Raw genomic sequence first — 16,855 nt, 5'->3', positions numbered from 1 at the left:
GTGGGAGCATGTCTAAGATTGTGTGGACAATTATTTTTTGATTCATATGCTTAATACCCTTGGTTCATTAGCACTTCATCTGTGCAAATTAGAACGATACCTGATGCCAATCTATATTTTGTAAACTCCGAGACCACCAAACCGATGTTTTGACCAATATTTTGTCAAAAAGTGCAAAATCCGGCCAGGCAAAAAAGACTGAACACATCAGCTACATAATTGCCAATAAAGATGTAAGATAAACATATAATATGTCTCTAGTTCAAATAAATAAATAAATGTTTGATTAAATGCAACACATCTGAAATAGGCACACACGTGCGTCACAAACAGCCACCATAAACGAGACAAGATTTGAATTGGTCTGCCGCACAGAAAAACAAAAAACACCCTTCTCTTTTTTTTGCTACTTCCCAAACAAACACTTCACTTCTCAGTGCCTTGCCAAGGGTGAAGTTAAAAGAGGCTTGAGGCTGCACACATTACAGGGGTTAAAGCAAAAAAGAATCCCAAGACTGAAAATTATTTTCAGACCATGTCCCAATATGTGATTTTTGATTTTTAAACATGGCACATGGAATCCTCAAGACTGAAATCAGTCCCCAGGACTGAGAACTTTAATCCCTGCACATTAAGTCTAATTCACTCCATTAAGACTTAAAGTGACAAATGAGTTCCTGAGACATGGTCTCATCAACATGGGTAGATAAAGACCAATAATACCAGTTGGTTGACAGATCTGACTTTGGGTAGAAATAAAACATCCAAATATGAGTGGGACTGTGTGCACAGAGAGATCTAAATATGAGTGGGCCTGGGTGCAGAGAGAGATCAACAAACAATGAGTCCATCTCCCAGGAGGTAATGCAGAAATACAGATACAGAGAGGGACATGAGGGAATCTGACAAACTTGATGGATCATTTCCCGTCTTTGAACAGAGGGATGTCCTTCCTGAAGAGGGAAAGCGCTTAAAAGGCTTGTTAAAAAAGCATGAGGCTTCCTTCCTCTTTCACACTGTGTGGAAACGATGCTTACTGTGCAGAGTTAAAGGACTTGGGGAGAAAGTGTCATCTACTGACATTGAAAATAATTAATTGATTAGGCATATAGATATAGACATTTTTTTAAATCCATTAACAATGTGGTCTCCCTGTACAAACACTAGCAACTGACAGCAAGTTATGATGTGTGCAGTTTGTGGAACGAAACCACAATGTGGTGTTCAGTGGTGAAGCTGGACTATACAGGCTGGCTGGCTGTTTGCGTGCATGTCCTAGTGTGATGACAGTCTACACCGCATTTGGCCAAATGGAAATAGATACTCTTGAGGGGCATACATACAGTACAGACAGAAATGCATACATACATACTTCTTATGCTGTTCTAGATGGCTTGATCTATGACCATGCTCTAAAAATATTTATGAAATCGTATTTTGTTGTGATTTGTTAATGGAATAGTCATTTACATTCAGCATTTTTGGCAATTGTTTGACATATTCTAGTCACTAGGGCAGGGGTTCTACAACTTTTTTATACCACAACCCCATATTATGAGGGAAATCTTTTGGCGACCCCATCACCCCAAACTGCAGCCCTGCATAAGGTAATGCCCCCAACAAACACTCTTTCATTCACTCAACATACATCATGCAGTGCTTTGCAGCATTATTTGTAGTATGATGGTGTCGCTCATCAAAAAGAACAAATCACAGCCCTTAGTTTGCTTGTAGATCTGTACTTTTTGGCAAAATTAAACTTAACAGTCTGCTTTTGAATATATTGATATCACTAGCTGTATTCTGTGACTGCTAGTACTACACACTGTTTACTGTCATTGTCTACAAACAGTATGTACTGAATTGGATACTACACACAGTTTACTGTGTACTCACAGTATACGTTGAACATACTGCACACCGTTTACTAGTGAATCCAACTTTTGAGTTTTCCATAAAAACTGTATTACAGTACATTGCACCAAATCTTTTCGTTCCTGAATCGTATCGTGTCCCATGTATCTAATTAGATACATATCGTATCATCTTATAAGGGAGAGATGCACACCCTACTATAGCCATGTGACTTACAATGAGTGTTCCTGAAAATGATGAATGTATTTTAAAGTCACTGGTATTCCACTTTAAGCAAGCAACAGTAAGACCGATCAAATATGACTGCAACGTCAATATTAATCAGATGAGTACAGTGGTTCCAGGAAGGTGGCTGTAGGCTGGGCAGTCTATTAGACCATCAAATTGAGTTTTGAAGATGTCAACAGTGTAATGGGATGACATGGGATCAACATGTATATTTTCTGTGGTAATGCTTTGATGTTATAATCTAAAACCCTCATACATCACTGTATCATCCCGCCTGGATTACTGAAATACCCTGTACACTGGAATAAGTCAGTCCTCCCTGTCCCATCTAGAAGTGGTCCAAAAGGCCGCAGCCAGGCTCTTGACAGGTATTAGGAAGAGGGACCATTGTACCCCAGTCCTGGCCTCTCCCCAATCGCTGCTATTACGGATTACAGTTACAAAGCTCTTAATTGCTTGACCCCCGTACATCGCTGACCTTTTAACCCCTCCCCTGCATCCAGCTCCCTCAGGTCGGCTGACTTGGGACTCCTAGCGGTCCCACCAACTAAACGCCAGGGTTAACGGCGCCTTTGCCGTTGCAGCCCCCTAGACTGTGGAACAGCAATCGTCTCCCTATCAGATCTCCCCCCCTGTTGAATCCTTTAAGTCCAGGCTCAAGGCTCTTTGTTTATTCTCATTCACTGGCTTTTGATTCCCCCCTGATGTGGCTGGCTGTTTTGTTGCTTTTACGGTTCATTTATGTTCTTACTCCGTTTAATGCTGTTTATCTGTGCCGTTGAGCTGCATGTGTTATTGTTTATGTCAATGGTTTCTGTATTTGTGATTTTAGCTACCTCCTGCTCTGTACAGCACTTTGGTCAACGAGAGTTGTTTTAAAATGTGTTTTATAAATACATTTGACTTGACTTGCAAAACTTAACAGTAGAGGTTCATAAAAACAAAGAATTCACTTTACACCATTGTCAAGGGAACCTCTCCTTTTTGTCATCATTGTCATTCTATGTATAGACAATGCATGCAAGTTTAATTGAAACAGTCTCACAACTATGAATTATGGAACTTTAAAATCCTATCAGGTTCCCATTCTATCCTCACAGCTGGAATCACAGTCAAACAAACAATATGTAAATCAGAGAAACTTTCATTTTATTCAAACTGAACAAAGCCTAAGCATTTGCATTGTGTCTCTTTGTGTGGGGGGGGGGAAAGACATGTAGTAAAGATTGTGTCCACAAGAAATGCAATTCCCACGACAGTAGCAAGATTTCAATATAACTGTTAAGCACAATGCAGCTTTTCCTCACATAGTGGAGTCTTAGTATAGGCCTGTGGCGGCTTACCTTGCTCAGTATCTGGATGACATCACCTTCTTTCAAGCTGAGCTCGTCTTCGTTTGTGGAGTCAAAGGCAAACGTAACTTTACAATATTCTTTAGCTGAGGAGACAGGAAACAAAAGGGTTCAGGTGGCGAGCAAGACGCAATGTTTCTCATACAAAGGAAAGAAAGGCAATAGTATACTATGGATTGTGTACTGCACTATAGATGAGGTGTATGGTGTACAGGTTCATCACACTAGGAAACAAGTGTATGCATGAGTACATGCTCACATTCACATATACCAAGTAGATGTGAACATCAGTAATGATCAGGATCTCTGCTAGGCTGAAGTACATGTTTCGGCATGTAATGTATGCATGTATGCAACATCAAGAAACCTTTTCATATTCACCATTGATTCCGTTTGCTTCACACAGCTATTTTAGTGATACATTGTGATTTCATGTGGTGAGAATTTGCCATCTTTTTTCTTCACAGATCAACATAGTGGAGCTTATACTGACAAAACGGGTGGTATATTTTATAATATTAACAATTAAAGGGACACCTTGACCCACCAAGGCATCCGTTTAGCTGCTGCTTGATATTTTAATGCTAAAATTGGTGTACAGTATATTGAGACAAAAAAAAAATCCAATCACAAGCCAACAATTAATATGGATACCTTACTCTTTTCAAATGTGTTATAGTTTAGTAAAAAATAATTGTGTAGAAAATTGTAATCCAAGCAACCCACACTGTGGCTTGTGGTGTGCCTTAATTTTCAGTCATTAGTGAGGGAAACCAAAGGACAAAGTGGAAACATTTTTTCCACTATGTTATGGTTGACAAAAAAGGAAACCCAACTCAAACAACATTCATTGTGTCGACGATGAATCCACTTACATTTTGATTTGCAGTCTCCGTCCGGCCTCTGTAACTCTGGCGTGTTGGGAAGGGCGGGCTTTGCAGCGGATGGTAATGATGGGATTGGCTAAAATGAAGCAAACAACACAGATGGGAATGATTTTCTAGACATGATTTGATGTGTACATGCATGTGTAATGTAGACTTTTGTCCACACTGAGAGACGAGTTGTGACTACACTGAATGTTGGTTACGAGTGGTTGTAGTTAATAATGTAGGGATGAAGAAAATACATTACTGAAAGATAAACAGTGAAAACATATCTGGCTTGTGGTTCTACTGCATGTTGTGTTTTTGTACAATGGTAAGTGTAAGAAGAGGGCAGAGAGGAGGTGGATATTTGAAACAAATCCGGTGATGTTCTGAATTTTGTTTTAGTAATTTTCAGTGTGCTGTGGTCTCAGCACCACACCTGGTTTAGGGAACATTAGGAATACAAAAATTGGACATTGTTTACAACACTGGAGTTTGGAGGAACCACAAGGGTGGAGTGAGCGCCAAAGAGGAAAATATTTAGCACACGTTTCCTGTGACAGTAAAACTACCAACACGTAGGCGCATGAAGTAAAAACTGCACAGATCACCACGCATGACAAACTGAGGAGGAATAATCTGGTACTTATTAGATGTACTGCCGAACAATCCTATGCAAACAAACAATGTGCTGGAGTACTCAAATGGAATCAGGTATTATTTGTATTGGTGCAAATAAGAATGCATTTCAACGCTATTGAGTCTTCATCAGAGGCATGAGTGACACCACTATTTTTAGAGGGGCAAGCAGTGAGTGGACTACAGGGGCTTGTGTATGGTAAAATAAAGGGTGAGGGGATCATATACTGTGAACAGGAGACTTGTGGGTTGCTGCAACAAGGCCATGCAACATTGTGATGTTGTGACAGGTGGAGGAGAGTGAAGCAAGCCATGTTAGCGGTGAGTGGAGGCTGTAGTAGAAGAGAGAAAGGGAAAAGAGGAGCAGGTTTCAGAAGGAAGGATACATGCTAACTATCTCTAATTAAGGAGACAATTAGTTATTAGCCGTGTTGTGCATTACCATTCACATCGGTCCCAGAGGATCAGACATGGTGTCTTGTATAGGAATTTAAAATAAAGTAGGATATGGAAATATAAGAGTCATATCCAAACAGACGCTCAAATCTGTATATTCTCCATTTCACAACTCAAAGAACTACATTTTCAGACTGGAATATAAGACTAGATTTGATCAATGTTCAGTCAGTGTGGTACATGCTGACTGGCTGAACAAATACTGTAACACGACGACGGTAGATAATCCAAAGAAAGAAGATGGAAAGGAGGTGAGGAGCGGAGCCTCAATGTCTTGAGGAGACAGAAAGCCTGCAGCTCACAGTTTCTACTAATGGTGCATTCATGCCAGATGGGAACTGGGTATTTTCCAACTTGGAACATGGTCATATTTGTCGAGTGACAATCGTATAAAGTATAAATTCAGCCCAACACTATCAACAAAGGCATATCATTTAATATTTCATTTTACAGTGGGTCTACAGTTACATACTGTATCTAGATCAATATATTTGGTAATTTCCATATTTGGACTGAACATCTTTCCGCACTTTCCCAGACTTTTTTGTGTAAGCATAACATTTTCCAAAAGCTGAAAACTTAAATACATTTTCCAGACTTCTTACAAAGGCAGGAAATCTGCAGAAGACAATATTGGCCAGATAGGAAGTTGCTATCTAATATAGCTGGCTGGGATATTTACAACTTCAACAAAGTGTCTTGTAAATCAGCTGACTAGAGCGGCATGCCTGTTACCGTGTATGAAAAACAAACAAAGTCCATATCATTGGATGCGTTACGGTCAACAAGGTGAAAAGTTTCCCTCCTGAATCACATGAATATTAACAGTCAAGCTGTCATGCAAGAACGTTGTACCACCATCAAAACCCTAGGACCACTTTAAATGTACTTATAACTATGAAATTAATAAACAACGGTAACAGACAGGGATTATTTTTGCATGAATAACTGTTAAGATTAACGTTCTGCACAGCAATCATGTTACTTTAGTTCTGCAGAAACTGCAGTCCTTAACTGTTGATGTGCACTGCAGTTTTTCCCATGCTGTGATTGGCCCAGTAAGACACGTGAGAAGTTGGAGGTGCAATAAATGTGTAATGTATATAAACCAAAACTATCATATTCAGGTTAAACAAATATATGTTGTTGGAAATAGTTTTGTTATGCCCCACCACCCTCCCCCAATTCACTATATTAATCTGTCAGAATAGCATCTATTTCTGATATGATACACAGTGTAATGTACAAGAAAACTTGCTCTGCACTCACTTTGTCCTTCTTTTCCTCTTTGTCTGGGCTGGGTAGTCTGACCCTTAGCTTGACTGAGCCCTCTCGGAATATGTCTCCAAAGCCGACCCCTCGGATCTTCTTGGGCTGGGCGATAACTCCGTTCCCTGGCGAGGTGGGGCTGATGGCCCCGTCCTTACCGCTACCGTCTAATGGAGGGATAGAGGGGGGGGGTCAGGGATGGAGAAGCCTAAGGTGAGTAAACAGAATCTACAGATGCAGCCACCAGCCACACAGAGAGGACAGGACTTGTTTGAATTCACTGCCCTTTTGGGGGCTAAATAATATTCAAATAATAAAATACATAATACGGACTACAGCATACAGTTTTAATTCACAAAATGTATCTACAGCAGTCACAGCAGTGCTAGTGGAGGACAGGAGCATGATGAGGGACGTGTAGGCGAGCTATCATCACTGTATAATGTGCACTCTCATATTCATCACATTCATACATTTTCATGAGGATAAACGCCCATGACATACATGCATGTATACATGTGCATGCAAATATTTTAATACATTACTTGCGAGCATGCAAACTCCCTCACACAAAGTCTAGCACACACACACAGTCTCTTGTTACCTATACACACAGGCCTGTTCAAACAACTACTGTATGATATAGTCACAGTAACACTCACAAAAGGTTTGGAGAGACGCAGCCGGCACACTAAGTCCTCAGGTAGCCTGCCTGCTGAGGCTTGTTCCACTTGGACAGCAGTCACACCTTAATACTTCTATTACAAGAACCTGGCCTGTATATCGAGTTTCTCTTAAGACTGAATAGCAATTTTACAAAATGGAGCATTGCACCACTACATTTACACTAGGCAATGAGAGCCACAAAATAACATCAAAGTTATATGAGAGTGCGGAGAAACTCAGCTGCAAACAACCTGCAATAACACCCTTAGGTATCTGCGTTCCGGGCAATTATGTAAGCCAACCTTGTCTTCATTATGTTAGCATTCTGGTGCCAGTGGAGGTAAGCTGAAGTCACACGTTATCTTTAATGACTAAACGTGCTTGCAAACGCTTGCCTGTAAAAAAAGGCATTTCCTTTTGTGGTCATTTCCAAAGTCATGTCACTCTTTTTCCAACTCCACAACTCCACATAAAACAACCTTGCTTTAGATATCGTTACCTGACCAATCTCACTGCCTGAAGAAACAGTAAAACGAGACTCTGCTGTCATTTTGTCAACAGTGGCTGGTGTCAGAATTCCACTAACATTTCAGAATCAACTCAGCAACCTTGCCTTAGGACAGGTCTTGGTACCATGGCTTAAGAGGAATCTATTCAAGCATACGTAATTCCCGACGCTTTGATTCTGGAATTGTATCTTTTCATTAGTGAAGCCCTGGCAGCTCGTACTGTACGTCTCTCTCACCTGTCTCATCTGCTGTGGCGTCGCCGGGCTCTCCGTCTTCTCCCGATGCCTCCACCTCTTTAACGAAGTTGGAAGGGAAAAGTCCAGACTTGCCGTTCATGCTGCCGTTCCACCAGCCCTCTTCAACCTGCAGGCACAAGGCAGGCATTTTTAATCCACCTGTCGTCCCAGTGTGTGTACTCTGAGGTATTGTTAAAAATACAGTTTGCGATTGCTCCACCTGCTCCGAAAGTACATTTTGGACTTAAGAGTTAGGACTGGACGATATGGACAAATTCAAATATCACAATCTTTTTTTTACCGAATACCTAAATGTCACTTCTGTGATAATATAAATGTTCTTTTACATTTTTCAAAAAATGTCAAAAATGTCCAAAATAGCTGATCAACAAGCTCACACAACCACATTCTGCAGCATTTCACTTCTTTGACCAAACTTCAACCAAAATAGCTGATCAACAAGCTCACACAACCACATTCTGCAGCATTTCACTTCTTTGACTAAACTTCAACCAAAATAGCTGATCAACAAGCTCACACAACCACATTCTGCAACATTTCACTTCTTCAACCAAACTTCAACCAAAATAGCTGATCAACAAGCTCACACAACCACATTCTGCAGCATTTCACTTCTTCAACCAAACAACATGTCATGTTGTGAGCTTTAATCTGTTATTTTTGCAATTTTTTACACATTTTTGTAGAATAAAATCATCATTAGGAGACTACAACCATGAAAACAAAGACAACGCTTTTGGCATAAAACGATGTTACAACATGCAAAATTGTCTCATGTTATGGACACATGTGGGGGAAAAAGACACGTAGTAAAGACTAAAGATTGTGTCCACAAGAAATGCAATACCCATGACAGTTGCAAGCAAAGTATTGAAACAAGCATGATAAAAACGGTCTGGGGTGCACACAAACAACCCCAGAAGTGTTTTAAAGTGAAATGCCCCTTTAAGTCTAATGAGTAAAATGCTGACCCAAACAGAGTTGGCAAAGGCTGAAAGCGTGCAAATGTGATTTACAGTACATTGTCTGAAGTAAATCAAATCAACGAAATACAGTGTGCTGCTCATATAGATTTATTGGTGGAGGCCCACAACAGTATCAGACATTATACCATTAAATTACACCATAAATAGACAAGTAACACACATTATTAATAGCTTCACATTAGTACATGTGCCCAGTTCCCCATTCTGTCTCTTACATGTCCTGGCTTGCCACTACCTTATCATCTATTATTAAATATGGCTGATCAAAGTATTTAAAATATGCAACAGACAAGCTTCAAAGATGCGCGACCTGGACGTAATTACCCACAAACGGCTGTTTTGTTAAAACACAAAAAGGTCTTCAAATAAACACGGGCCCAAGGTCAGAGTCTGGAAAGATGTAGCAACTGATTCAACATCAGTTGACTCATCCTTCATCATCCCAGCAGGTGGTTACCTGTCCTTTTACAAACCATACATAACAATAACATGTCCAAAACAACATGATGCAAGTGCTCAATGGCCGTATTAAAGCCGCAAACTATAGGCCAGTTGTCTTGTGCCATTGCCAATATACCAGTACATGTCCTTATACCCTCCCTGACTTCAATGACAAGTCTTTATTCTAACTCTACATCATGGTACTAAAGAAATATCATGCATTTTAATTATTTATTTTTTATTGTCACAGGAATTAGTAAGGTTGCTAGCTTGGAGTTAGGTACTAGGTACTGCAGCTGCTTTGCTGCTGCTTACCGTAAGAGCTAGGTGAGGGTGTTAAACGTACCTCTTCAATGATGTCTATGATGTCTCCTATTTTGAGCTCCAGTTCATCCTCGTTCTGTGGCAGGTACACAAACAATGCCTTGCACTGCCTCTTCTTCGGCTCTAAAATGACAATGACGGGAGAGAATATACCAGTTAGACCACTAGCCAGCTCAACGAGGCGTCACCTCTGACTGGTTAGGTAGGGGTGTGTGTGTGTGTGTGTGTGTGTGTGTGTGTGTGTGTGTGTGTGTGTGTGTGTGTGTGTGTGTGTGTGTGTGTGTGTGTGTGTGTGTGTGTGTGTGTGTGTGTGTGTGTGTGTTTATTTATGTTCGCTATGAGCTGGAAGACTGTGCGTGTTTACATGTGAAACCACACACGTGTCAGAACACCATTCAAGGCATGTGAGGTTGTGCCTTGAACCATAAACTAGTTTACAAATCTTCAGCTTGCTTATTATAGATCCCTCCTCATAGCCTCCTCTCCGTGAGTCAGATGTTCATCCATAATAAATCCAAGATATTTATACAAGTTGTATATAAGCTAAATGACTCCAAAAACAAAAATCAAGAGTACGAGTAAAGCCTAGTTCAGAGCGAAGATTTGCGACGAGACGTATGACTTTTGATCCACAAGCTCATAACACGTTGCGGATACGATGCGTTGTGAGCTTGTAGATCAACGGTTTTCAGCGCGCGAAATGGTCGTATGAGAGGAGCTTACATTTAAGCATTAGAATGTTGCGGAGAAAAGTCTGAATTGCATGATTTAATTTTCCACCGATTAATCATTAATCTCCAGTTACTATGTGTGTGCGTGCGCGCACATCTCCCGTATCCTTTTGCATGCCTAGAGGGGGTTAAGCCATGCAGGTAGACATGTGACCTGGGTAACCAGGAAGTGAGAGGAAACAAGATCCCGCCCCCTCACAAACAGCAGTGTGGGAGTTTTGAACCAGGTGATCCAAGGGCTGACACACCCTGTTGAACAAGCAGAGCTGCCCGTACTAGTGAATTCCTGCACCAAAAACAAAGCGCTGCTGTTGAATTATAAGAGGGGAAAGCAAATAGCACACGAGCGAAAGCAGAACAACAAGAATTATGCTCAAAGCACTGCACGTCTGATTTGCGTTTATCGTGACAGGTCTTAATGAATAATTTCACTACATCCACAAAGGAAAGAGAACGCGGTACTAGTGTCAGTGTCACAGCATTGAGGTCTAGTAGAAGGAATTCCGCTTTGTGTTAACATCTTGAGAGACTGTCATCAAATGCTGTGGATATCAATGGATCCAGTGGAACAGGATCAGTGAAGCTACAATGCCCACAGGCACACACACACTCAGAAGCACATTTGATGTCAAATTTACAATAGCTCACCTTCACATCCATCTCACATATTGAAAAAGTTGTGAGGGTTATGGGTCCATTTTGATCTATGATTAGATTTTTTTTCACTTTTCTCTACTTCTCTTACCCTAACTCTTATCTTCTCATGACAACTTAAAAATGATGGAGCACACTGTAAACACCTGTAAACCTGTGATGTGACAATAATGTTTATTTCGATTCAAATTCTGATCTGATTCTGATCCATTTGTACACCCTGAGTTAAACACTTAAGCCCTATATTCTTCTCAGTGAATAGCAAAAATAGCTCTACAAATAGATCTACATCTATGCATCGCAAGATTGTAAATGTAATTCTGTTATTTTCACTATTTTAAAATGCGTATCAAATCTAAATAAAACATGTCAATAATGACATTCCCAATATAAGAACACAGGTTGAAAGTGGTTAAATTAACACTCAAGAAGCGACCCGATACCCAAGTGGTTAGGGCGCATATCCCATGGGCACAATGCCCTGACCAGCGAGCCGCAGCAGGCCGGACCATTTGCTGGTATGTCATTCCCATACTCTCTCCACATTTCCTATATTTCTCCACTATGACTATCTAATACAGGCTTAAAAATGCTACACACAAAAATGACTAGCAAAACATTACACACATGCAACTCAAACAATTTAGGCATTTAGGAGATGCTCTTATCCAAAAGGGTCACATAAATAACACCAACAAATGACACACTGCAGTAACATACTCTTCCTGGGCACTGGAGGCTGTGCGTGAGGCTGGAAGCCTCCGGTTGGGATGCCGATGGTGCTCATCCTGTGGACCAAGTTGGCAACATTCCCCGCGCTCTTATCTCTTTTCTGGGTGAGTGGCTGAGTGGGCTCCTCCTTCACCTCAATCTTTGTCTCCTTGGCTTCCTTCTTCGTCTCCTGAAAATGACAAGAGAGAGTCGGTGAGTAGTGGATAGCAGTTTTGGAGTTTGTTTGGGTAGAGGTCCTTAGCTCTGTGCAAGGAAGGTAAATTAAGGGACGCCGACGTCATTTTCTCTATCCAGCAATTCTGGCTGGCAAATTCGTCGCACTGGGTGGCAAACTGCAGCTGGGATTTCGATGGAATGCATTGCAGTCAATGAGAGCCAGGTGGACCGGCTTATAAATAATCACTATTTCTTAATGATTGAGACCTTCGTAATATACTCGGTCCAGGAAAATCAAAGAAGACATATCACACATTGTTTTCTGCTGTGTTGCTTTTCCATGTGTACACTGTATAATTTTATAGAGGTATCTAAAGAGGAAAAAGTTAATTTATGAACGTGCCAAAGTATCGCGAGAGTGATGCGCGGGTTGACCCGTAACCCGCGGGACCCGCGAGTCAACCCGCGGCGCAGGTGGGTCGAGTCAGAATTTCAGAGGCAATTATGCGGGCGAGTGGGTCAGCCGCTATCACACGCAAAAAATAAATAAAAAATCACATGCTCTTGTTTTGTCTTTATTCCTAATAAGAATAATAACAATAAAACAGTTTGAATACACTTGGGGATTCTTTTCTAACCATGATTTCACAGAATTATAGGTACGACCCGCGGGGCGGGTTGAGCCATAGATTTATATATGGGTTCGCGGGGCGGGTTGGATTCCGGGGCGGGCGGGTCATGAAAAAACCTGACCCGCGCATACTGTCCATCATTGCCTGATAACCAAATCTCTCGATACTACCGAGCCTGAAACGATAACTGCCGCTGTTTAGATGCCTCAATAAAACTACGCACCGTGCACATCGGAAAACCAGTGATCACAAAACAACGTTTGATGTGTCTTTGTTTATATTCCTGAACCGATTATATGACAAAGGTCGCCATCGTTCAGAAATAGCCACCCATGAGCGTCATGGTGCATGCCGGCGTCCAGAACGTCCCTTAATTTACCTTACTTGGATCCGTGTAGAGTGGAGGATATGGCTGATTTAAGTGGTCACACCTGGCCTGAGGCAAACTAATGAGACTCTGAGGTGCGTGCGACGACGCACCTTTTGTACATCAGAACACGATCAATCAGCCATTCCCAAACAAACTCAGAGAGCCTCAGTCACAACATATTCTGTCTTGTACCTTAATTACATCCATACTTTACTCATATCTTTTTATTTTCAATTTCCCAAACACTGAGACGAAAGGTCATCCATACTGTTTTCAGAAAATCATAGGATATGTGTGTGTGTGTGTGTGTGTGTGTGTGTGTGTGTGTGTGTGTGTGTGTGTGTGTGTGTGTGTGTGTGTGTGTGTGTGTGTGTGTGTGTGTGTGTGTGTGTGTTGATAAATCACAGCAAAGTGCTGGCCTGGTAAGCCCCAAATAGGCCACACTTCTGCTAGGGGCGTTACAGTGGAAGGGAACGGGGGAAGTGAGGTGAAGGTCAAAGGGCCACCAGCACTGCTCTGTGCCTGGAGTTACCATGTAGTTCAGCCTGACCCAGAGTCAGCAAATCCTCTCTGTCACAACAACAAGAGGCTTGCAGGTACACTTACATTAGTGTATTACTGCAAGTGTTATTTAAGTCAAGTTAACCTGCTTCCCATGTCCCATTTACCTTTCATTGATTCTAAAAGTTACAAGCTAGCTAGTGGCTAAAAACACTCTTTTATTTTAATGAGGAATAATGATTGTCATAAGTATTTTTGCACACCTTTTAAACAGGTGCGTTTAAAAGGACTATGCAAGTGGTCTGGCATGTGTAGCCCACTGACTCATGGTTTCTGTTTATTTCAGTATAGAAGAAATGTACTTGCAGAGACTTCAGCTTGAAATAAGTAATACATCACATCTCTTGAGATCGATTTAGGTATGAAAGTCAAACCTCCATGACTTGGTCTATGTTTATGTATGATATATGGCTAAAGCTGAGTAGACATTAGACAATGACATGCATTGATAGCGGGTGCAGCAGGTTCAAACACATACTGAACAGAACAGGGAAAAGCCACTGCCATGATGTCATGATGGTGATTAGCCACTTTCAACCTGGGTTCCCTATTTTGTGAGCTTGAAGATTGGCTATTTTCGCTATTCAGCACACAATTAAGTAGTTGGGCCTTAAGTGATCTGGTGAGCAACAACATTATCTGAGGCAACAGAAATTATTAGAAGGTAGTCTGGGTACCAAAGCCTATGAGGAGTCCAAAAACTTGGGCGGACGGACGGAAGGAAGGAGTCCAGACACCTCAAACCATTGAGGACAAACAGACATACAACACTCATCCACCACCACCGGAATACTGAGCTAAAAAACAAAAATGGTATCCCACTCCTTTCTTCACTCCATCTCGTTGCCTTTCCTTCATAAATCATATCCGTCTCTCCGGGTCTCTCCGTCAGCCATCCACCTCACAAAACAAATAAAAATAACCATGGCAACCTGCCTTCAGCGTTCAATGCACCATTGTAGGAGCTGATGGTCATGCTGAATCTAACTAGAGCGGATGATGTCACAATCACTGCTGGCAGGCAGCTACGCAAGCGGAACATGAAGTGTTAGATTCTCCTAGTCTGTGTGACTGAGACAATGATACAAACACTGCTGGGTGACATCATATGGACCAAACGCCCATATTTGATGTCTCCATATAAACGTCCGTCATTATTATTCAATGCAATGCAGCAACTGTATGTGCTTTCATGTTATCCACTTGAGCCCCTAGTGCCAGTATTCTGGGGGAAAACATTCAGCAAAATCTGATCAACAAGCTCAACGTGACATATTGTGGTGTAGAGTTTAGGTGTAGAGGGAAATACTAGCGGACCTAGTATAGAGCCCTGGGGGACTCTGGTCAAACTTATATAGGGTTTGAGTGGTTACATTTATTGTCATATTAGAGAAAATTCAATATATTGCACAGTATTGCAAGCAGTGAGGTTGTAAGATTTTTAAGTGTGAGATTCTCCAAGTCTGTGTGACTTCCAGTTAACAGCACAAAGCCCACATGATGTCTCCATAAAATTGTCTAACTGCATAGTGTTATGCAATATGCATATTTACAATAGGTGGACGGTGGAAACATACCCAGTATTGATCATTGTATTTCAATATAATTTGTTGCGTGAGTTAGATAGAGAGAGAGGGAGAAAGAAAGAGAGGCAAAGAGAGAGAGACAGACTAAAGGTTGATCCCGTGCACCCTCTACTTCCTAGTTCACACATGCTGACTAACAGCTGTGTGTGTGTGTGTGTGTGTGTGTGTGTGTGTGTGTGTGTGTGTGTGTGTGTGTGTGTGTGTGTGTGTGTGTGTGTGTGTGTGTGTGTGTGTGTGTGTGTGTGTGTCTATCTGTCTGTCTGTGTGCGTGTGTGCACGTGTGTGTGTGTGTGTGTGTGTGTGTGTGTGTGTGTGTGTGTGTGTGTGTGTGTGTGTGTGTGTGAGAGAGTGTGAGAGAGCAGGGGAGATAGAAAGATGGAAAGAGAAAAATGGGAGTGAAGGAAAGAAACAAACAGACTCGCTGTGTGGAAATGTTCAGATTTTTCCTCACATTTCCATGTGTCTCTGTGAGCAAAATTTGGAGGCTCTTTACAAAGGAGCGAGCCTGTGGGATTCACAGGCGAGGCTGAGGGGCTAAGATCAACAACTACAAGTGTGAAAGTCTGACTCACATCCTTCAACCCACATAAAAAATATAAAACATATATATATCCACACACAGCTTCCATGTTACCTCCAAATCAAAACACTTTCTTTCTCAGCTCCCTCTACCTCAAACAGACATTTAATACTACTCACAATGATCAATGTTGTCAACTAGAACTCGAACTGTACAGCAACTGCATAAAGACCCCTGTATTCAATCAAGAAAAAAAAAGAAAAAAAGAAAACACACACACACACACGGATGTGTCTGGCATCCCTGCCATGCCGCATTTCATTTTAATCCAGGTAATGAGTACCTGGTAGTCCAGTATTAAACTCCTTACCGTTTCCTCCTCTGACATGTTGTCTCCTATGGCCGTAGCGCTCTCAGCTAGAGCGCTAAGTACACACAGGAAGAATGAGGAAGTGTGTCTGGGACCAGGAGCATTTGGGAGCAAAGTTCACACAGGTATGACCTCACGGCCGATACGCAGCCTACTTAAAGGATTAACTATCCTAGATCAGTCACCAGCACAAGAGGATGCTTAGCAGATTACCTATCTCACTACTGAGGATTAGCGCCAAGGGAGGGTGTAGGGAAGGCGAGTTGGGTCATAAGAGGAGCAAGTGGCATGGAAGAGAGGAGGAAAGTACAGAAGGAAGAGGGGGGGGGGGGGGTGGAGAAGAGAGTAGGGCAGAGGAAGAAGGAAAGGGAGATAAGAGGAAGAAGAGGCAGAGAAAGGGAGGACGGTAGACACTCCAGGATGTCACAGCAGCACTTGGACTGGAAGAGGTGAGAGAGAGAGAAAGAGAGAGGGTGCACCCCAGGTCTCGTGACATTTTTGTGGATCTTCCCACCAAGGATGCATGGAGAGATGTGAGGAAAAGTATTACAATGTTTTACAATGTAAATAAACTTCGGAAATAAAAGTTCGGAAACGTAACTTTGTTCGATAATTTCTCCCCTTCAATAATACCAAATGGTATTGTATTTTGTATATTTTTTATTGTTGATT

At 41.6% G+C, this 16,855-nt stretch overlaps 1 protein-coding gene across 2 annotated transcripts in view; it reads right to left on the bottom strand.

Moving 5' to 3' along the window:
* The window catches only part of cd2ap (CD2-associated protein), a gene marked incomplete at its 5' end in the record, with an annotated part of 72,308 nt that overhangs the window by 30,832 nt on the left and 24,621 nt on the right, over positions 1-16,855 (bottom strand). For both annotated transcript variants that reach the window (XM_084081676.1, XM_084081675.1), the window contains 6 exons: positions 3,447-3,541; positions 4,331-4,418; positions 6,689-6,855; positions 8,100-8,226; positions 9,894-9,994; positions 11,977-12,157. In XM_084081676.1, coding sequence (XP_083937802.1) covers positions 3,447-3,541; positions 4,331-4,418; positions 6,689-6,855; positions 8,100-8,226; positions 9,894-9,994; positions 11,977-12,157 — 759 coding nt within the window. The remainder of the gene's footprint in view (positions 1-3,446; positions 3,542-4,330; positions 4,419-6,688; positions 6,856-8,099; positions 8,227-9,893; positions 9,995-11,976; positions 12,158-16,855) is intronic.

Source organism: Gymnoscopelus microlampas (assembly GCF_963454915.1).
Source record: "Gymnoscopelus microlampas genome assembly, chromosome: 16".
NCBI classification, from domain to species: Eukaryota; Metazoa; Chordata; class Actinopteri; order Myctophiformes; family Myctophidae; genus Gymnoscopelus; species Gymnoscopelus microlampas.
This window is presented reverse-complemented; position numbering and strand designations above follow the sequence as displayed.